The sequence below is a fragment of the Canis lupus genome, chromosome 9 (genome assembly GCF_048164855.1).
Source record: "Canis lupus baileyi chromosome 9, mCanLup2.hap1, whole genome shotgun sequence".
Lineage (NCBI taxonomy): Eukaryota > Metazoa > Chordata > Mammalia > Carnivora > Canidae > Canis > Canis lupus.
In genome coordinates, this window is record NC_132846.1 from 54,860,227 (window position 1) to 54,882,976 (window position 22,750).

Here is a 22,750-nt window from a genome sequence, read left to right on the forward strand (position 1 = left end):
AGGGTTATAAATAGTGTTAGAGTGTTCTGAAGTTCTTGCATTGTCTGAGAAATGGTAACAGTATTAATAAATAATGAATACATGTTTTAATCCATAAAGCAACAACTAAAATAATTGCAAAAGAATAGATAACAAGCTACTAGTAACGAGGAATAGAATAAAAATTAAATAATACAAGGTGCACCTGGGTGGCTCAGTGGGTTAAGCATCTGACATTGGCCCAGGTCATGATCTCAGGGTGTCAGGCTCCATGCTCAGTGGGGAGTCTGCTTTCCCTCTGCTTCTCCCCTGCTTATTCTCTCTCTCTCTCTCTCTCTCTGTCTCATAAAAAAAAATACCAAAGGAGCAAGAAATTAGAATAAAGAAATTATGAAACAAATAGATTTAACCCCAAATAATAAGTATTCAATAAGTATTTACATTAACTGCATTAAATGTAAAAGGACTTAATATTCAGATTACAATACAAAGATTTCCAGATAGGTTAATAAAAATAAAATTAAACTGTATGTTGCTAATAAGGGATATACTTTATGCACAACAATATTGAAAGACTGAAAGTGTATGGATAAAAATATTAACATGCAAACAATAACCAAGAGAAAATGGATATAAGTATACCACTGTATATTAACCATGAAGTCTTACTATATATATAAAAGGGGAAATTTTATTGATAAAAAGAATTACTACAGAAAGATACAATGATTCTAAATTTTATCTGTAGAAGTATAGCTTCAAACCATGTAAAGCAGAAATTAACAGAACTGAAAAAATAGATAATCCACCATCATAGTGGGGATTTGTTTCAACACAGCTTTATCTGATAGAACATGCATACCAAAAAAGTAAATAATGCTGATAAGAAATTAATAAGGTTTGAAGAACATAATTTGCAAACTTATCCTTATTGACTTGTATAAAATATTGTATCCAACAATTGCAAAGTACGTATTCTTTTCAAGGACACATGGAACAGTTATCAAAAGTGAACATAGGTAAGGCTACAAAAGCAAGTCTCAATAGTTTTCAAAAATCAAAATCAAGTATGTTCTCTGACTAGTAAACAGTCACTTCTAAATAATGATAAGTCAAAGAAGAAATCACAATAGATGATAGAAAACAATTTTAACTAAATGACAATAAAAATATAACAAATCAAAATCATGAGATGTAGTTAAAGTCATAGGTAGAAGAAAATGTGTATAGCTTTAAAAAGACATAGGTTAGAAATGAAGGCTAAAAATAAATTATTTATATAGCTTTCACAAGAAATTTATAAAGGAGCTGTAAGTTGAAACCAAAGAAAGTACAACCAATATCTAAGAGAATTGAGAATCTAGGTCAGTAAGGTCAATAGTTTAAATTCAAAACCAAATCTTCAGACTCCAAATATAATGTTCATTTATTATATCATCTTGATTCTCTGCCCCTTTCTCCAAAAAAATCAAAGAAACTAACTTGTAACAAAGCTCTATATACACCCTGCAGCTCTTAAAATCAACTGTTTTGTTATCATTATGGCCTTTTCCTCATAAAGATTCTAGTTGTTAACATTTCTCTTAGATATACCAATTTTCTCCCTCTGAGCAAAAGAGTTTATTTCGTAGGTCAAAGAAAACTATTAAATACTAAAAAGAGGATGAATTTGGAAGTGGATTTTTAAAAGGATATTTCTCTTATGTGTGTATGAGGTATTCAGTCTGCTATCTCAGAAAATGGGAAAATAATGCATTTCTTAGGACCCCTGGGTGGGTCAGCAGTTAAGCCTCTGCCTTTGGCCAGGGTACGACCCTGGAGTGCAGTGATCCAGTCCCACATCGGGCTCCCTGTATGGAGGCTGCTTCTCTCTGCCTGTGTCTCTGCCTCTCTCTCTCTCTCTCTCTCTCTCTTTCTCTCATGAATAAATAAATAAAATCTTTACAAAAAAAGAGAAAAGAATGCATCTTGCATTCTCAGATTTGCCTAATATATATTCTACATTATTACCTATAAATAGTTTTAGTTGGCACAAAGGTAAGTAAAAACTTTTGGATTCCTACCACACAAATGCTTAACATCTTTATTCTGTAATCATTTGTTAAGCAATGGCTAGAAACAAAGCATTACGCTATTTGCATGAGAGAAACAGAGCTAAAAAATCCTCTCCTCTCCTTCCCTCAAAGAATTGAAATAGATAGAAAGCATGAAACCCAATGTTAATATAGAATGATTTGTCTCATCTACTCATCTTCAGCCCAACTTCCCTGGCACTCCCCAGCAGAGAACTAAAGCCCTCTGATTTATTTATGAAGCAGAGTCCCTTACCAGGTTGGGTTTGCTGCAAGAATAGATACTGAACTAAGGCGTGCTGAGGGTCAATGTCATTGCATATTGCTAGCACTTACTGAAAAGCCTCAGTGCTAACATTAGTAGTTCAAAACATAATGTTACTCTGTTGCATGGATGGCCTTCCTCAGCTGCCCTCCTTCTCCCTGTCCCTTTTTCAGTGACATGATTTGGTAAATAGGCTGAGTTAGAGCCACAGGAGGAGTCGTAGCTCATCATCCCCACTTCTCACCATCCCTTCACTGCTTTTTCAACCTTCTCCTGCTAATGCACTGTACTTCTCCTATTAGCTGGCTTCCCAGTTCTTGCTTAGATTGTGCTCTCTGATAGGAATTGAGATGGTAGAAAATATGCGCTAAAATCATTGGTGACCTAGAGCTGGCTTTCCAAAGATAAAGAGCTATGTATTCATTTAGTTAAGTACAGTTATGTTTAACATTGTGCTAAAACTGTGGTCATTCCTGTACACATACACATACACATTCCTGTACACATACATGACCATTCCTGTGGTCATACCGCTGTACACGGGATTCAAAATACTGGATCATTTCATTCTTGCCTGAACCTTCTTCCTTTGGCCTCTGATTCCACACTCCTGGTCATCCTCTATCATATTGGTCTTTCACTGGCTCATTCTCCTTCCTCACTTTTAAACATTGGGGTTCCATATGGCCCAAGGCTGTATCTTCTCTTCTTACTCTATGATTCTTCCCCATGTGACCTTATCCAACTATTCTCAAGTTTATATACCTAGTGTAGTCATCTCTTTTTTGCATTAGGCCATTTACCTATCAGTCTCCTTAATGTCTCCTCTGAGATGTCTCCCACGTATCTCACTACTTAAATGCTCCAAAAGGAAATCCACCACTCCTCCACTATTTGCTGAGCTGGTACATGGCACATCCATTTATCTTACTGCAAATTCCAGATACCTAAGAGTATCACTGTACCTTCTTTCCTTATCACCCCCTACTAATCCTTCACCATTTCCTGTTGATTCTACTACTCGAATATACAAAAAACTTTGTATTTGCACAACCCCTGCACAAGCCATCATAATTTCTTGAAGTACAGTAATTTCATAGCTTAACTCATCTTTCCAGTTTAGACTTCCTCTAATCCATTTCTGCACAATAGCCAGTGATTTTGCTCTTAGGATAAATCCAAGGGTTTCAGTGAAAACTTCCATGCCCTAGACTACATCTGCCCCCCACCCCACCCCGCCCACCTCTGCTTCTTCATCTTGCTCCATTCTTGCACACCTGTATTCTTTAATTCCTTGAACAATCCAAGATCTTCCCCACCTGACGGCCTTCAAATGCTTTTGCCTGTGTCTGCAAAGTTTTTTCATTTCTCTCTTTGCCTACTAACTATAATAATTATTTATCTTTCTTCCTGAATATTACTTATACATACCCTTGATTCCACCCCCATCTACATTAGATTCTTCACCTGAATCTATCATTGAATCACTTATTTTTGCTCTATAAAACTTAAAATTTGTGATAACAATACAAATGTGTAATGATAATAGTCTCCACAAGGCAGTATGCTAAATGTACCAATCACCCACACCTAATTGCAAAGAAACTATCAAATCAAAGCCCCAAAATGGAACAATTAGGTATATTCTCAAAGTGCTCCTTTAAAATAATGAATTGAACTAGAAGGCCAGTCTGAATTAATGAGAAATCTGAGTGATAGAACATTTGGTATATGTGTGTACGGACTCACATATGTTCAGCTATCCTTAATTGAGAACCTATTGTGTCCCAACACTATGCTAAACATTCAACACATATTTACTCAATCTGCACCAATTCTCTGAAGTAGCTACTGTAAGTTTACAGTAAAAGTAAAAAAACGGGTTCCATAACTCTATGGTCTTTATATATATTTTATGTAATTGGACCTTGCTTTTATATCCAATCTGATGATCTCTACCTTTCAATTGGAGTAAGTCCATTGCATTTACTACAATTATTGATACAATTGGATCGAAATCTGTCATCTTCTAATTTGTTTTCTATTTGTCTTCTTTGTTCTCTTTTGCTTCCTTTGTCTTCTTTTGGATTAATCAGTTTGGTTTTGCTTATGTTTTTTAGTATTTTATTCAACTTTATCTTCTAACTTTTTCACTCTTTGTAATATTTTTTGTGGTTATTCAAGGGATTATAAAATGTATCCTTCATTTATCATAGTCTACCAAGAAGGCTTATTATACCAATACCCATGTTTTAAATTATTATAGCATTTACCTCCTCCCAAATTTTGTGGTATTTTTTATCATACATTAAATTTCTATATAGGTTATAAATACCAGAGTACATTACTAAAATTTTTAAGTTCTGACTTTCAAAGAATTTGAGTAAAGAGAAACTTGTCTCTTATATATACACACATATTTAAAGTTTCCAGTTTTAATTCCTGCCATAGATCCAATCATTTCCTTTAACTTGAAGGACTTCTTTTAGCATGTTAGTGTGGTTCTGCTGGCAACAGATTTTCTCAGCTTTCTTTATTTGAAGATAATTTTATTTTACCTTAATATTTGAAAATTATTTTAGCTGGGTATGGAATTCTGGCAAGGCAGTTTGTTTCAGCCCTTTGAAGATACCTTTCGATGTCATCTGGCCTCCATTGTTTCTGATGAGTCATTCCTGTTCTTATCATTGTTCTCCCACAGAAACATGTCCTTTTTCTCTGGCTGCTTTTAAGACTTTATGACTTTGGTTTTCAAAATAATATACCTAGTTGACATTTTCTTTCCTACTTTTTTTTTTTAGATTTTATTTATTTATTCATGAAAGATACAGAAAGAGAGGCAGAGACACAGGCAGAGAGAGAAGCAGAGAGAGAGAAGCAGGCTCCATGCAGGGAGCCCAACATGGGACTCAATCCTGGGTCTCCAGGATCACGCCCTGGGCTGAAGGCAGGCACCAAACCGCTGAGCCACCCAGGTGTCCCGACATTTTCTTTCTATTTAATCTACTTGGGGCTTTCTGGACTTCCTGAGCCTATCAATTTCTGGTTTTGTCAAATTTTGAAATGTTTGTCCAGTATTTTAATGGACTACAGTGGAAGTGATATGCATTTTTAGGCCCTGTTTCTAAGAGAACTGGCAGCTTTTGCTTTAGATGCTTGGAGTTTTAAGTCACTGTGTAAGAATTCTGCTGAAGGGGAGACCACATGGGAAAGCCCTGAATTATTATAAGGAGATAGAGAAGGGCCTACCTGAGCTTAGCTTTTTCTTTTTTAAAGATAGAAACTTAAGCAGACTCTGCACTGAGCATAGAGCCCTATATGGGGCTCAATCTCATGACCCTGATATCAGACCTGAGACAAAACCAAGAGGTCATCACTTAACCAGCTGTACCATGCAGGTGTCCCCAAGCCTAGCTTTCTAACAATCACCTTCAAAGGGCCAGGCATAGAAGCACAGCTATCTTAGACTGTCTATATTGACCCCGATAACAGCTAAAAAACAACCAATGATCCCAGTGGATGCCACATGAAGCAGGAAAAAAGCCCAGTTTACCACTCCCTAAAATCCTAATCCACAAAATTGTGAGCTATATAATAAAATGGTTACTTTAGCCACTTAGTTTGGGGTAATTTATTATACAGCAACAGATATCCAGAAGAGGTAGCAATTATATCTCAGTTAACAATGAATAAAAGGCATTGAGGATTTGTAAGAGAAAGTTCCAAGAGTGGCAGGTTTCTTTACAAAGTATTGAGAGTCTTAAGTGGACACAAATCAGTCCTCCTGGGTTTTAAACTTCAGCTGGGATATAGTGTGGCCCTCAAAATATACTTTGTTTTTCAAAGATTCATTTATTCATTTGAGAGAGAGAAAAAGGGAGAGAACATGAGCAGGATGGGCAGAGGGAGCAGGAATGAGAATCTCAAGCAGACTCCACACTAAACATGAATAACCATTCAGGACTGCACCTCACAACCCTGTCACAACCTGAGCTGAAACCAAGAGTCAGACACTCAACCAACTTCGCCATCCAGGTGCCCCCCTAAATATATATTTGGTAAAGACTTACACCAGTAAAATGATGAAACACTGGCCACTTCCATCTTCTATTTTATCTTTTCTATAAAGAAGCCAATAGCACATGGATTGTTGCCTTTGTTACTCCTAACAGCAGCTACCAATTACTAAATACTTTTTATGGGCAAGAACTCTGCTAAAAGTGCTTCACATATCTTAGCCTACTTAATCTCACTCTCAGTTTCCACTATATAAAATAAAGATGGTAACACATACCTTACAGGGTTCTTGCCCAAATTTACTCTGCTAAGAATTTTCTGAGTCAGAATTTGACAGTAAGAGTGTCTGCCTTCAAAACTAACACAAAACCACAGTATCTCTTCAATTAAAAACAGAAATAAAGAAAATGCTACCATCAGAAGGATGTTTTTACTTTCATGTGGACGTTTTAAAAATCACAAGTAAAAAAAATTCTATAACTAGGTAAATAAAAAGTGTGATTTATGGCAGTGTAATAAGATTTACTATTCACTGCTTCATTAAATTGAGTCAAGTGGATTTATTGGGGGTTTCAAGAGTACCGGTCTTAGTCTGATCATTAGATAATCATGCAATTAGCTGTATGCATCTTCCAGGCAATTTGGAAAATCACTTTTTTAATGTCCTATTTCAAGTAGAAAATCTGGTAGTAAACCTACATTTTCTTCAATCTGCTTTAAAACTCTAAAGATACAAACTCTCTTTAATTAACTTCTATTATTTAATTCTGCAATAAATTAAAAGATGCATTAATATCATGAATATCACCTTTCAGTTATAGATTATTTTTCCCTTAATTACAGAGTGCTAGTGGTGAAATACTTCACTGATAATTACCAAAGTAGAATAAAGATTTCTCTCATTGAAAAGTCTTGATAATTTGGAAATAACTTTTTCTCTGAATTTATAGACTATTACTGAAAAGTTACTGTTAGTCTAAAAATCAGGACTTTAGAAGCTAAGGATCTAGTATACACCAAGAGCTTTGACAGACTTTATACTTTTTAACTAATTCCAATTCTATACATTTTCCCTAAGAAAATAGACAGAGTGAGATGGAATTTACATAAAAGCCATTTGTCTCAGAGTTAATTTATAACAGCAAAAATTTGGAAACTACTCAAATGCTTAGCTAGGAGAAGGGTTTAATATGAAATACTGAGCAACCATTAGAAATCTGTTGTAATTGACTGTTTAATCCCAGAGGAATTACTTTTGACATAATGCTGTTTTAAAACATAAAACATACTTAAAGACAGAAAAAAAAACTGTTTTTCTTTGTATCCCAAAATGATGAGAGGTTTTAAATCTTTTTGTTGTGAATGTGTTTAAAACTTTTTACAATGTATATGTATTATCTTTAGAGTCAAATGAAATAAACTTTTTAAAAATTAAGGGTTCCTTCAATATACACAATCTTAAAATTAAATCTTGATGTAAAAATACTACATGATGACTTTATGTGATAAGAGCCAATCAGAAAATGTTACCTTAAAATTAATTTACCTAATTCTTAGTGCCAGTTTTCACCTCAGTACTGTGTAGCATTTAAGGTATTTAAGGTAACAAAATTACGGCTTTGCTAACACATAGCTGTACCTTTTTTTAAAAGTCATTAAATAGGGCAGCCCGGGTGGCTCAGCGGTTTAGTGCCACCTTCAGCCCAGGGCTTGATCCTGGGGACCCTGGATCGAGTCCCATGTTGGGCTCCCTGCATGGAGCCTGCTTCTCTCTCTGCCTCTGTGTGTCTCTCATGAATAAATAAAATCTTAAAAAAAAAGATAAAGTCGTTAAATAATTAGTTGCTACTTCTACCTCCCAGAACACCCAGTAATGTTGCACATAATAAATGTCTAATAAGTATTCCTTTAGTTTTAATGAATCTCTCCTCACTCTCCCCACTAGAGCTAGCAGACCTAGTCTGTCTTTGACTAGACAGAGTGGCCTACCCGCCCCTCCCCTTTTTTGGAACTATTGGCACTTAAAAGCAGACTAGAAAAAAATTGAAAATCAAATTGAAGTAAGAGTTGAAAAGAAGCTGGGGGCTGGCCGAGAGCTAGGTTTTTGGCTGTTATTCACATTCGGTTTCTTGTTTTACACAACATAGTCTTACCCATTATTGTATTTGTATTTCTTACAATTCCAACTATGCCGGCTGGGGCAGCTTCTCTTCTCTTCAGATGTCTCATTCCAATTTGGTATCCTTGCAGTTAGGAGTCCTTGCCCATGCAAGCTGCAGCCTTCTCATCTCCTGTGGCCCCATCTTTGCAGGTGAAAAACCAAGTCAGCTTCATTTTTGCCCTCAATTTGTTTCCCAGCTTGGCTTGCTTTCTCCTAATGAACTGGGGGTGTTGAGGGTATAGGCAAATATCTTGAAGGCTGTGAGGATCATAGTGCCACAATCTAGTGCCAGTTGAATGGTTGAGGGGGAAGGGGGCCCCAAGATAATGGAAGGAAATAAGTTGGAAAATTCTTTATAGCCAAAGGATTTAAGCCTTCATTTCTCTTCCTTTTGCCTCTCTCCCCAACCTGGGGACTCTTGTGTCACTTTGATGATTTCCCATACTCTTTGGGGTACAAGTTAGTGTGCTAAGTGTCTACCACAAGGTGAACTGCTTTGAACAAGACAATTTCTCTGTTCTTTGCTTTTATCAAGAATTAACAAATGTTTCTCAGAAGAAGAAAAAGACCAGAATCTAGTCATATGATTAAATGAACGTAATGTGTGCTAAATTAGTGATCTGCTAGTTTGTGAAATCATTGCACTTAGAGTCACTGTTACTCCTGTCATTTAAATATTCATTTTATTTGAAATCCAAAGAAGGGAAATTAACCAATAATGACTATTTAAATTTCCCTTTAGTTCTGGTGGATGATCTCCTTTAAACATCACTTAAAAAAAAAGATAATAAAAAAGACAGCATTTGGAGTTAGAAGTCCTAGGTTAAGGCCCAGGATTGCTTCTATGTAATAGAAGATGAGTCATTTACCCTTGCTAAATGTGTCCTCGTTGTTTTGTCTGCAAAATGAGGATGATTATTCCCCATTTCACTTAAGTCAGTTCTCCTACCTCCTTGCTGGTAGAACCATCCTGAGTGATAAGTATACCCAGTCCCTGGTTATACCCTTTCATCTCCAAGGCTGGGCTTCTCTAATCAATAAGCTTGAAGATCCTCAAATATTTCTCTGACACAGCTAGGTCTCTCTACTCCAGAAAAGATCGTATTTGAAGATTTAAGCAGACTATCTGGTGCTGCATTATTATAATTATATATATATTATTATATAGAATATATATTCCTTTGGGTTTTCTTTGAGGAATTTTTGTATGCCTTTTATTTCTTTTTTTTTTTATTTTCAACAAGATAAAATAGGGGTGCCTGGGTTGGTCAGTTGGTTGAGCCTCTGACCTTTGACTCTTGGTTTCCCCTCAGAGTAGGGATCTCAGGCTCCAACCTCAGCGGGAAGTCAGACCCCCTCTTCTCTCTGTCTCTCTCCCTCGCTCTTCTATTGCCCCTCCCCTCATACTCCTCTTTCTAATAAATAATCTTTTTAAAATATATATATAAAATAAAAATGAAAATTATACATTCCTAGCTCCCAAACCCAGAGATGACCACAACTCACACTGTGCTCTATATTTTAAGAACTTTATTGTTGTTATGTATTAGTTTGGGTAGTTTAACAACCGTAAGAAATAGACAAAAATAAAAATCTGTAACAGCCCTAAGGTAACTGAAAGTTATTTCTTGCTCATGGGACAGTACTGGTGGAGTGACAGGTGCGCAGGTCAGTGCTTCTCCATGCAGTCACTCGGGCACCCAGGCTGCTGATCCAGGGGCACTGCCATCCTCAGCTCTTGTCCAGACTCACTCTGGGGGGATGGCTTTATTCCAACCTGCCGTGCTGGAATTATAGAGGTGTTTTCTTTCTCCTGGTGTTCCTAGCTTCCTGGCAACATAGCTAGCCTCCTGCACTCTTGGGCTGCAATTGCTTCCCATCTTTGAAAAGGTTATACCAACTGCCTTCACTTCTGACATCTGTCTCCATTTAGCTAAGCTGGCAGTTCATGCCTCTCCCTCACCCCCCCACCCCACCCCCGCCGCCCTTCTGTGCTTCGGCAGAGATTATATTTTTCTAGTTTTAAGATCTAATTGACACATAACACTGGGTAAAGTTAAGGTGTACATGTGCTGATTTGATACACTTATATTACTGCAAAATGATTACCACTGTAACATTAACTAACACTTCCATCCTGTCACATAATTACATTTCTTTTTTTTTTTTTTTTTTTGTGGTGAGGACACTGAAGATCTCTCTTAGCAACTTTCAAGTGTGTAACACAGTATCATTATTATATTAGTAGCTATAATCACCATGCTGTGTATTAGATCCCCAGAATTTATAAATCTTATAAATAGATGTACCCTTTGATCGGTACCTTCCCATCCACCACCACCACCACCCTCCTCCAGCCCCTGGTAACCATCACAATACTCTCTATTTCTCTGAGTTTGGCTTTTTTAGATTCCACATATAAGTGAGGTCATCAGTATTTATCTTTATCTCAGCACAGATTTTTTTTTAAGTCACTTGGGAGCATGAGCAGCTGACTGTCTTCTTAACTCAGAAAGCAGCTTCTTTTCCTTGATATTTTCTTGTGGTAACTCTTGTCTATGTTATATTTCCCCTAAGAAACCACTTCTTTTGCGTCTCCCCTCTCCTCACAGCCTCCTCTTTCTGCTCTGAGAGCCACCCGTAGGTTGCAGCCTAGTTGAACTAGCTGGAACCCACAGCAGTTGCTCACTTCTCTCTTTCGCTACCTCTAAAGCTGCTTCAGCTGGCTGCCTTTCACTGTGACAGTCTCTTGAGCCACTCACTCAAGTCTGGCTCGTTCAACAATAGTCTCTCATGGAGCAGTTTGCCAGACCACAAACCACACTCAGTTTCCAAACTCTCCTAACTAGTTTATATTTGATTGACAGCAGCCCAAACCCTTCTCCCCACATGGATAGCTCTGGTGATGAGATTATTGCTCACCATGCAGAGAGAGAAGACCTCAACTCAGCAGCATCTAAAAGTATCTTAGCAGGACAAAGCCAGAACAGCTATGGGATTGTGCAATAAAGTAGCCAACAATCCCAGTTTACCCAGGACACACAGAGCTCCCAAAAAACAGGGTTTTTCATTTCAAACTAGGACAGAATTTTATTTATTTATTTATTTATTTATTTATTTATTTATTTATTTATTTTAGGACAGAATTTTAAATCTACTTTAAAGTGGTTCTTTCCATGTACGATCTTGATTTTGAGGGATTCTATGAAGGTGTATGAACTACACAGACATCACACTAAGTGAAAGAAGTCAGATAAAGAAGATGCCGTTTCAGTTATATGAAATGTCCAGATAGGGCAAATTCAGAGGTAGAAAGCAGATCCATGGTTCCTAGGCATGGGGGAGGGGTGGGAATTAACTGCAAATGGGTTACTTTTGTCATTTGATAGAAATGTTCTAAGACTGGGTTGTGATGATGGCTGCACAGTTCTATAAATTTGCTAGAAATTACCTAATTCTATACCTGCAATACATGAATTTTATGAAAGTTCTCCTCCAGTAAAACCGTTTTTAAAAGTCCAGGGCCAGAGGTGTCTGGGTGGCTTCGCTGGTTTTAAGCATCTGCCTTTGGCTCAGGTCATGATCCAAGGGTCCTGGGATTGAGCCCAGCCTGAGGCTCCCTGCTTAGAGGGAAATCTGCTTCTCCCTCTCCCTCTGCTACTCCCCCTGTTCGTGCGCACTCTCCATCTCTCTCTCTCTCTCTCTCTCTCAAATAAATAAATCTGTTTAAAAAAAAAACCTCCAGCCAGATCCTAAGCCTTTTAGTTGTTACTATCAGTGAGTAGATGCAGATTCCTTTAGCCTTAGGTGCCATCCATAAGGGGAAAGGATCCAAGTCTTACTGGGTTCTTCTGTCCTCCTTATATAAGCATAGGGAGTGCCTTTAAATTCTTTCAACCAATCTACATAGTGTTGAATACATTCAATTTTACCAATAAGAACCTATTTCTAACAGTCATGAACTTCACTAATGCTAACTATGCATTTTGATTGGGATGTATATAAATCTAGGTATGTAAGTTGCAGACATACATGATGTCACATCACATGTGCTAAAGTCTTAAGTTACTGGTATAGAAAATAAACTCAAGTGAACTGTTAAGACTCACTACATCCACTACCTCCAAAATAGCAAGCGACAGAGGAAGCTTACCACTCTACTGCCTTGCTATCATCCATCATTTAGTCTGCTCAGCTTCCCACTCCAGGGGAGGATCCATCCTATTAATAATAAAGATATTTGTTCTTAACAAACCATTGGAGGGGTTTTTTTTTTCTGTTTAAATATAAAAAGTTGGTCAGAGGGAAGGTTGTGAGACTACAATTAAGAGAAAGATCACCCATAATTCAAATGGACTGGAACTAGGTCAGTGATGGGGAGAGCTGATTAGCCAATGTGTCCCTGGAAGGAGCCAGGAAGAGCTTGCTGATGGGACTGATTCCCAGTAGAAACACTCCCTAGGGCACCACATAAATGTGACTTCTTCTCATGAACATTTGTTAAACCTGATTCATATTTTTACTTTGAGAAGAACAGAAATGGATGTATTATGGTGAATACATCCATGGTGTATGGTGTTTCCTGTAACTCTTACAGAGAGATTCGGAATACCAGAAGCTTAACATCCATAGACCCTGACGCCCTAAAAGAGCTCCCACTCCTGAAGTTCCTGTAAGTATCCTATCCCATCCTACCTTGTTGGGTTGTTTGGTTTTTTTTAAGAGAATTATAATGCTGTTGCTTGCCAGGAGTCACCCTAGGATGATGTGGGCCAGGATCATTTTAGTGGTATATGGTATAGGATGTGATTTATCCTGTGACTTACTCCCCACACTTACCCATCAGACAAGGTATAGAGTGAAATGATCCATATTTGTAAAACGTATTTAAAAGTCAGCACATAATGCTAGGACCAAAGGCTTGATCCAAGGGAAACAAGGGAGAAAATACCATGATACGTACAGTCTTTAAATGGAATGTAACAGAACAAAATAAAACAAAAAACTCTTGAAGCTCCATTGCTCAATTTAATTAGGAAATAGGTATCACAGCAATATTAAAGTGACCATTACACAGAAAAAAGGCCACAAAGGGCAAAATTCAAATTCTTGGAGGTTTGAGGGACAAAAATTGAAGGGACAACACTATTATTGCTTTGCTTTGGGCACCTTAAGAGCTAACTACAAACTCCCTGAGAGTAGAGACCACAGCACTTTTGCTTTCTATTGTGCTTTTACTGCCTGGCACAGAGTAGGTGCTCAGTAAAAATGTGTCCAATGAATGTGTATGTATGGCCTTAGGTCCTCTAGACACCAACTGGAAGAATCTGTCCCTTCTTCCCTTCTTTCTTGCTCACATGCATTGTAAAAGATTAGAACACAAAAACATTATGAGAGGAAAAAATTTAAATCAACCTTAATCCCAATACCCAGAAATAATCATTATTAAGATATTTGTTTCCATCTAGGGCTTTTAAATAAAAGTGTATATCCATATATATCTTATGAATTAAGTCTTTAAGGATGAATAGAAGTTATCCAGGGAAAGACAGGGGCAGGGGAGAAGAAAAATACAGGTGTATGGAATAGCAAAATAAAGACACAAAGGTGTAGAACCATAAAGCTCATTTGGAGCCCTAAAAATAGTCCAGTATTGAAGAAGTGGGAGTGGGAGATGCAGGGAGCATAGAAGAGGATAATGATGGGAAATGTGGCTGGAGGGGTATCTAGGAAATAAAAAAAACTTATGAGACAAGGCAATCACTCTTGTGTGGACTTTGAGTTTCAATCAATCAATAATTAGTTGATATGATGTTCCTTTAATATCTGCAGGGCTCTGTAGGGAACCTGTAAGATAATAAAACATTGTTCTTACCTTCAAGAAGCTTAAAATCTAGTTCAGAAGATACTGTATATAAAATCAAAAATTTCCTTTTCTACTGGAGAATAATGGTAAGTGATAAATAAGAGGTACATACCTTATTTGAGGTAGAGTTAATTAGAGTACACACATCAGAAAGGAGATGGACTTTTTTGGGGTTTTGAAGAAAAGAGAGGTCCTGGTCCCTAATCTGGCATTTTCAGCCCCAGTATATGGTCCCCACTTAACCCCAAGGCTTCTACCCTGGGCACATACACACATTTCCACATGAACCTCTCTTACAGTTGACTAGTTTGTTCACTGTTTACTGTTCTTCAGATACTCTTCATGGAATCTCAACTCTTTCCTTTGCTATCTGGAATATCCCATTTGCTTTTTGTGACAGATCTCTGGCTCCTGTTTTCTCTTTAAATCGTATACCTTCCCCCACTAAAAGGAGTCAGGTCAGAATTTGCCTAAGAAGGTCTATCAATGGAACTAGCTGGGAGACTTTCTTTAAAGCTTTACTGCTATTGGCTAAATCTCATCCTATGCCATGCCATGCCATGCCTCTAAAAAAAAAAAAAAAAAAAAAAAAAAAGCATCTCCACTTCCACTACCTATGTTCTAGTAGCTGCAACAAATGTTAAATTAACCAGGAGCCTGAGAGTCGCTGTATTCATACTGTTTTATGTACTTTTAGTCTTGACATTTTTGCCCTGATGACACAAACTTTGGAAAGTGAATACATTGTCTTTGATTGATTTTATTCCTTGTCTAGACTTATTTCCTAAATGGCACTGCTGCCATCCTACTCCCAGGTGACTGCCATGGGAAAATAATTCTTGGCAAAATAATGAACACAATATAATGTGAAGTTTGAAAGAGGAAGCCTGGCTTGGAGTTGGGTATTATATTGTCTTTCTGGCCTATCCTCTCTTTATTCCACTGCAGCCTGGAATGCCCTCCAGTTAAAACAGGGAAATACCACACACACACACATGCACACATGGAAAGAAACCTGAATTCCTATTTATAGGATGCCTGCTTGGTTGAAACAATCCTCATTTTTTTCTAAAGAGAAAAAAATGTATTGACACTGGTGGATGGAATCAGATTGTTGTATCTTCAGGAAGTAACATTTCATCCAAGGGTTGGAACTTGCCCATGGTCACTCAAATGAAGGAGTTAGGATTTGACTCTAGGGTGACTTCAGAACCAATGCTTTCAGCTATTAACTTATTTTACTTCCTATGTGTTGATTTTCTTACCTTATTTCTGTTCTCTCTTCTTTTTCATGCATTTTAGTGGCATTTTCAACACTGGACTTGGAGTATTCCCTGATGTGACCAAAGTTTATTCCACTGATGTATTCTTTATACTGTAAGTATGCGCACATGCAATATTTGGCAGTATTTTGTCACTGACAAGAAGAAGGGTGCAGCCATGGGGGTTGGTTGAAACCAAGTGAAGCAACTGTCTCTAGGGGAAGCAGTGATCAGCTGTGACAAATTCACTGGTGGATGAAGTAAGGCAGAGACTGGGAAATGACCATTAGTAATATGGAGCTCTGGTGTTTCTGACAAGAGCAGTTCCAATGGAGCTCTAGGGTGAGGTCTGGTTGGAGTTGGCTCAAGAAGAATCAGAAGGGAAGACCTCGAGAGAGTGACCATTACAAACTCTTTTAAAAGGTTTTACTATTTAAATAGAGCAGACAATATCTCAGTAGTTCAGGATACTAGATCAGGAGCAAAGGTTTCTTGTTTGTTGTTGTTGTTGTCTGATGGGACAAATTATGGCATGTTTGTTTGCTAATGGGAGTGATTGAATAGAAGGAAAATTTGATGATAATGATGATACTTTATTTTCCACATAAGGTTTAATAGCTTTTCAAACACTTTCCCATAGCATTATCATGTTTGCTACTCTTCAGCCACCTTTAAGGCATAAAAGGAAGTTATAAGTTTTTTCCATTCTACAAATGAAGAAATGGAGGAATAGGAAATTAAAGTGATTTTGTGAGCAGAGTCTCATGGAGCAGTGACTAGTGGTGTTCAAACTACTTCCTGTGGCTTCTGATTGGTGGCCATGTGCCCTTTTCCAAAACCTGTGGCACAGTCAAGTGTCTTACCTAATTGTATAAAGATAAAAGGACTTATACATAGTTAAGTCTTTAAGTCTGCACTACAAAGTCAACAAAAATGTGGAGTGATAGGATCTGAACTCTCAGAATTTTGCCAGAAAAAAAATTGACCATGCTTCTTTGCTGCAGAAGGCAGATTTCTAGCAACTAGATTGGCACAGAAATGTTTTCCAGGAGCATCTGCCTGGCAGTGTTTTGCAAGTAGAGGACACTTCAGTAACACTCGTAGAAAGAAATCCACTGATCCCACTCTACCAACCCTTTTTAGAGGTTTCAAACACTTAGAAAATCCTAGTTGCTAAGGACAAAGTATCTGTCACAGACTTACAAGAAGTCTTCAAGGCCCATCTTCTCCCCTTGCAAAGAGGATTTAGTTAGGGACTTCAGCCCATATCAAAAGCCCAATTACTTACTGCACATTTGTGGAGCTGTGAGTGCGTGTCCCTCTGGGACAGCTCTCACTAGCTCACTGAACCCTCTGAGCCACCAGCAGCTAAGAAGGGTCAGCGAAACTTAAAAATGAACAAGATTAAACGAAATTGCATCAAGTTCTTTATTTGAGTGCATAGGTGGAGCAAGAGTCAGCCCAGCACCAAAAGGAAAGCATTTTTTTCACCAAGTGTTTTTGTCCCTCTCTTGTAGTGAAATCACAGACAACCCTTACATGGCTTCCATCCCTGCCAATGCTTTCCAGGGGCTGTGCAATGAAACCCTGACACTGTGAGTATTGCCACTCCCACTCCGGCTAACAACTGAATTGATATTTGGACCATTGTCATATCTTACAGCCCCTCCAAGAAACATCAAGCATGTGCTTAATGATCTAACTAAAGGTTTCACATAGCTAAATAAGAGCATTGCCTTATGGTATGATACTCAAATAAATGATAAAATGGTTTAAGTAATAAGACAGGTATTCCCTTATATAAGTGGTAGGGTAGGCACACTTTATCTAGAGAAGACTGTTAGGTCTTACCGACCACATGGCCTTTGTGGCAACTGGTTACCTCTCCCATAGTGGGGAAAGGGCAGCCATACACAGTACATATACTAGTGAGCCTGTCTTTCCAATAGAATTTAATTTATAAAAACAAGTAGTGGACCAGATTTGACCTGCAGACCTTGTAAAATACAGTATTCTAGTATATCTCCATTGTATAGGGGAAGAACCGGGGGTTAGAACACATTAAAGTGACTTATCCAAGGTCACTGAATAAGAAAGTGGTGCAACCAAGAGCTTCGCATGCTCTTTGCACTCACACTCAACTCAGTCATCACAATTATTATGAAGTTCCTACAAAGTCATATTGAATAGAAAAGAGTGTTTCTCTACATTATTATTTTTCAGAGTTTGAGTGGGTCTCGCTCTTTAGATGTTCAAAAGGTGGTGTTTATCAGAGAAAATTACAAAATGTTCTAATAAAGAAGTCTAGTAGAGGTATAAAAGATAAGTTAATTCCCCAAACTGATAGAGAACTCCCCTCTCTCACCAAATTAGCCACAAACTAGAGTTGTCCAAAGGATCCTTTCTCTCTAGCTTCAGTACCGCAGCCCAAGCTCAGGCCTGGTAGCTTCTTTGCCTTGATTGTTACCCAGTTCCCTTGATCTGGTCACACTACAGTCCAGGGGTTCTTTATCATATACAAACTTGATTGGATTATCCCCCAGGAAAATTGATCCAAGCATCCCCACAACTCTTAGTGTGGGGCTACTTCCAAGCCATTCTATATCAATCTAAGCCCAATGAAGCTGCCTCAACCTCTGAGCCTCTACCAGCAGTGGAGCATTTCAGTTCATCTCTCTCCTTGAAACATGAGGAGAGGTCTTTTGAAAAGATGAGAGATTTTTTTCGGCCACCATTTCATTTGACAACACCCCAAAAACCTGGAGTCTTAGTGTGCTCAGTCCCAAACCTGAAGGCTATTTGCCTCCTTTGTAAAGGTTTCCATTGTGCCACTTAACCATTTATTGTGTGTCAACTCCTTTCTCAATTTTTTACCAAAGGTTACCTTCACATTTCAGCTTTTTTTTTTTTTTTTTTAAAAAAACCCATATCCTCAGCAGCCCTCTCAAGTGAAAGCAGCAACTTGTCCCACCGAGCACGAGGCACACTAGGCATTTTTAAAAAACATCTGAGACATCCACATGCAGAAGAATGAAACTAGACCACTCTCTTTCACCATACACAAAGATAAACTCAAAATGGATGAAAGATCTAAATGTGAGACAAGATTCCATCAAAATCCTAGAGAAGAACACAGGCAACACCCTTTTTGAACTCGGCCATAGTAACTTCTTGCAAGATACATCCACGAAGGCAAAAGAAACAAAAGCAAAAATGAACTATTGGGACTTCATCAAGATAAGAAGCTTTTGCACAGCAAAGGATACAGTCAACAAAACTCAAAGACAACCTACAGAATGGGAGAAGATATTTGCAAATGACATATCAGATAAAGGGCTAGTTTCCAAGATCTATAAAGAACTTATTAAACTCAACACCAAAGAAACAAACAATCCAATCATGAAATGGGCAAAAGACATGAACAGAAATCTCACAGAAGAAGACATAGACATGGCCAACATGCACATGAGAAAATGCTCTGCATCACTTGCCATCAGGGAAATACAAATCAAAACCACAATGAGATACCACCTCACACCAGTGAGAATGGGAAAAATTAACAAGGCAGGAAACAACAAATGTTGGAGAGGATGTGGAGAAAAGGGAACCCTCTTACACTGTTGGTGGGAATGTGAACTGGTGCAGCCACTCTGGAAAACTGTGTGGAGGTTCCTCAAACAGTTAAAAATATACCTGCCCTACGACCCAGCAATTGCACTGTTGGGGATTTACCCCAAAGATACAAATGCAATGAAACGCCGGGACACCTGCACCCCGATGTTTCTAGCAGCAATGGCCACGATAGCCAAACTGTGGAAGGAGCCTCGGTGTCCAACGAAAGATGAATGGATAAAGAAGATGTGGTTTATGTATACAATGGAATATTACTCAGCTATTAGAAATGACAAATACCCACCATTTGCTTCAACGTGGATGGAACTGGAGGGTATTATGCTGAGTGAAGTAAGTCAATTGGAGAAGGACAAACATTATATGTTCTCATTCATTTGGGGAATATAAATAATAGTGAAAGGGAAAATAAGGGAAGGGAGAAGAAATGTGTGGGAAATATCAGAAAGGGAGACAGAACATAAAGACTGCTAACTCTGGGAAACGAACTAGGGGTGGTAGAAGGGGAGGAGGGCGGGGGGTGGGAGTGAATGGGTGACGGGCACTGGGTGTTATTCTGTATGTTAGTAAATTGAACACCAATAAAAAAAAAAAAAAAAAAAATAAAAAAAAAATAAAAAAAAAATAAAAAAAAAAATAAAAAACATCTGAATGAGGGAATCCTATGCTTTCTGAAATCGAGAGTTGCGGATGGCATTGGTTGCCCATTATCTTTTCAGATGATTATTTTTACATTTCTGAAAGTCCTTGCTTCTTTGAAGTTCATGCTCAAAAAAAAAACTGCATGAGAGGCTATGCATCCAACAGCAAATTTGTATACACATTCCTGGTAGGATAAAGTTCCAATCAAAGTTTGCAATCCGGGATCCCTGGGTGGCGCAGCGGTTTGGCGCCTGCCTTTGGCCCAGGGCGCGATCCTGGAGACCCCGGATCGAGTCCCACGTTGGGCTCCCGGTGCATGGAGCCTGCTTCTCCCTCTGCCTGTGTCTCAGCCTCTCTCCTCTCTCTGTGTGACTATCATAAATAAATAAAAATTAAAAAAAAAATTAAAAAAAAAAAAACAAAGTTTGCAATCCTTTTTTTCCTTCTTCTTCACTATTTTTTCTTCCTTCCTTATTTTCCCTTTCCAAGGCCAATTTTCCCAAAAAGAGTTTTATTTAATCTCTGAAATGTAATTCCAACAAATAATATTTTCATTGTCTAGGACTCTTAACAAAGTTTAGAAAAATAGGAATCCCAAGTATATAATTCTCACACATACATAAAAGAACTCTAGTTCAGAAAAAGAATAACTTATCTCTCAGAATTCTCTTCAGCCTCTGTGCCTAGCTCCCCTGTGTCCTGCAGTCCTAACCCGGGACATATTAGTAGCTGGAATTAAACTCGTTGTGTGATTATTATTTAAAACAAATCAAAAATAACAACAAAGATTACTCCCAATTCTTTACAACAGTGGAGGATAAATCCAATTTTTCAGGGTATTCCTTTAATGTGGTCCTCTTGTAAGTGCCCCACACTCATAAATATACAGCTATTTGATCCTCCCAGCAACTTTTTGATTAGGTATTATTATCAATCCTTACAGATAAGAAAACCAAGAACAATAGAGGTTAGGAAATTCTCAGGATCCATATACTGTGAAGCAACAGAGCCATGTCTAATTCCAAATTTAGAGTCTCTTGTAAGCTTCCTAATATGTCACCAGAGTTGATAGGTGGTGGACAGAGTCATTTTCAGAGTTCCCCTACAATTGCTACTAGTTGTACTTGACTGGGGTCATGGCTGCCTTCTCTTATCACATGCCAATAACTCCCATGCATCCTTGTGGAGACAGAGCTTCCATGGCTAGAGCTCCTTCTCCTCTAGGTGGGTGGGGAGAATCACTTTTGAGGTCACAAATCCTGAGTCCCAACAGTGCTATATCAGTGTGTCTTTCTTTGGCAAGTCCCCTTCACCTCTTAGTAGACCGACTAGGAGACAGAGGAAAGGGCACTTCAGTCCAGCCCATGGAATCACTGCATTAATGAACTAGTTGCAGAACATAGCAACAATTTAAAACATCAAAATTTCCACAAAAGGACATGGTCTATCTACATTCTTAGATTTGTCTTTGAAGTTTAACTCAATTCAGCCCGCAATCATTAAGCATTTAATCTATGATAAGCCCTGAGGATAAAAATATGGATAAAATACAAATCTGAAACAACAATTTAAGCAGAAAAATATAAAACCAATGTATGTGTTCAGATGAGCAGTGTCTTTGAAAATGTTCGTCTTAAGAAACTGAAGTTATTCCTCCATTATTGACATTGGGTTAACTATTACCTGAAACTCTTCTTTTTTGGGTATAGGTAGAATATTTTTTAAAAATTCTTACCAGTGGCATGTCATTGCTTTTCTGAGAAACAGCTTGAAGTTACTAGGAGCTGTCTGGAAAATGGGGATTCAAACTGGGAAATATTCTATGTCTGAAGCAAAACATACTGTAAAGTTTTCTTATGGGACCTGAGAACCTTCATGCACATTTCTGATTCTGCAGAAATGAAGACCAACCCTCACTTCTTATAGGTCACTGATTCCTCCTCTCTCTGTTGATTGTAGGAAACTATACAACAATGGCTTTACTTCAATCCAAGGACATGCTTTCAATGGGACAAAACTGGATGCTGTGTAAGTCAAGGGTAGCCATGGAAACCACTATCTTCCTCCACATTCCCAACCCCATCCAATGGGGGAGCATCTAATGGGTCAGAATTCTGTTAGAGAAAGGTTCGTCCAGAGCATTCCTCAACCCCAGAGTGAGTATGATCAAAACTTGGGGATGATGTTAAGGAACTTGACAAGAGCCAGCTTTAGCAAACACTTACAATGACTCCAATTCTAAATCCCAAAGCTTTTATCCTTGATAAAATGGAGAACCAGGGTGTCACCTTCAATTTCCTTGTAGGAGTGTGTGTGTGTGTGTGTGTGTGTGTGTAAATGTTCATGAGGGTACATTGTATAGGTACAGGAAGTAAAGCATGTCTTTAATTAAGTCCAAATCTGTTCAGAAAGGTTTTTCTTTTTTGTTTTTTTCTGGCACATTTTCAGAAAGATTTAGTTTATATCTTATCTGACTCCTTCAGAAATAGCTAAAAAGCCATACCCAACTTTTGCCTGCCCCCCAAAAAATAAATAATGCCTAAATTGTTGGCAAAAAGAATGTCACTTATATACGGTTCTGTGTTTGCTGTACTTTCCTGTCAGGTCTTTGTGGCCCCCAGTATCTACACCAGGGCATGCTTTGTGTCTAAGAGCTTGTGGACTGGTTCAGCCATACTAATTTGTGTTTTAACCTAATATCTAATAAGTGAAAAAACAACTTTAGTAGAGTCTGCTTCCCATATTGTGGTGGACTAATTTGTAGAGTCTTCCTACTATAAAGCAACTAGATCATACATTTAAAAAAATTATATTCTGTCATAGCATCAAGAAAGGGAAATAAACTAGCAAACCAGG

The 22,750-nt window shown here is 38.0% G+C and overlaps 1 protein-coding gene and 1 long non-coding RNA gene across 4 annotated transcripts in view; one reads left to right on the forward strand and one right to left on the reverse strand.

Moving 5' to 3' along the window:
- The window catches only part of TSHR (thyroid stimulating hormone receptor), a 154,224-nt gene that overhangs the window by 91,661 nt on the left and 39,813 nt on the right, over positions 1-22,750 (forward strand). For 2 of the 3 annotated variants that reach the window (XM_072839570.1, XM_072839568.1), the window contains 4 exons: positions 13,092-13,166; positions 15,663-15,737; positions 17,140-17,217; positions 21,854-21,922. In XM_072839570.1, coding sequence (XP_072695671.1) covers positions 13,092-13,166; positions 15,663-15,737; positions 17,140-17,217; positions 21,854-21,922 — 297 coding nt within the window. The remainder of the gene's footprint in view (positions 1-13,091; positions 13,167-15,662; positions 15,738-17,139; positions 17,218-21,853; positions 21,923-22,750) is intronic. The other variant, XM_072839569.1, reaches the window with a different exon arrangement.
- LOC140640329 (uncharacterized) lies at positions 10,054-21,961 on the reverse strand. The gene is made up of 3 exons (XR_012037002.1): positions 21,630-21,961; positions 12,648-12,715; positions 10,054-10,279 (listed from the first exon to the last, which is right to left on the reverse strand). It is a non-coding gene; the product is annotated as an uncharacterized lncRNA (long non-coding RNA).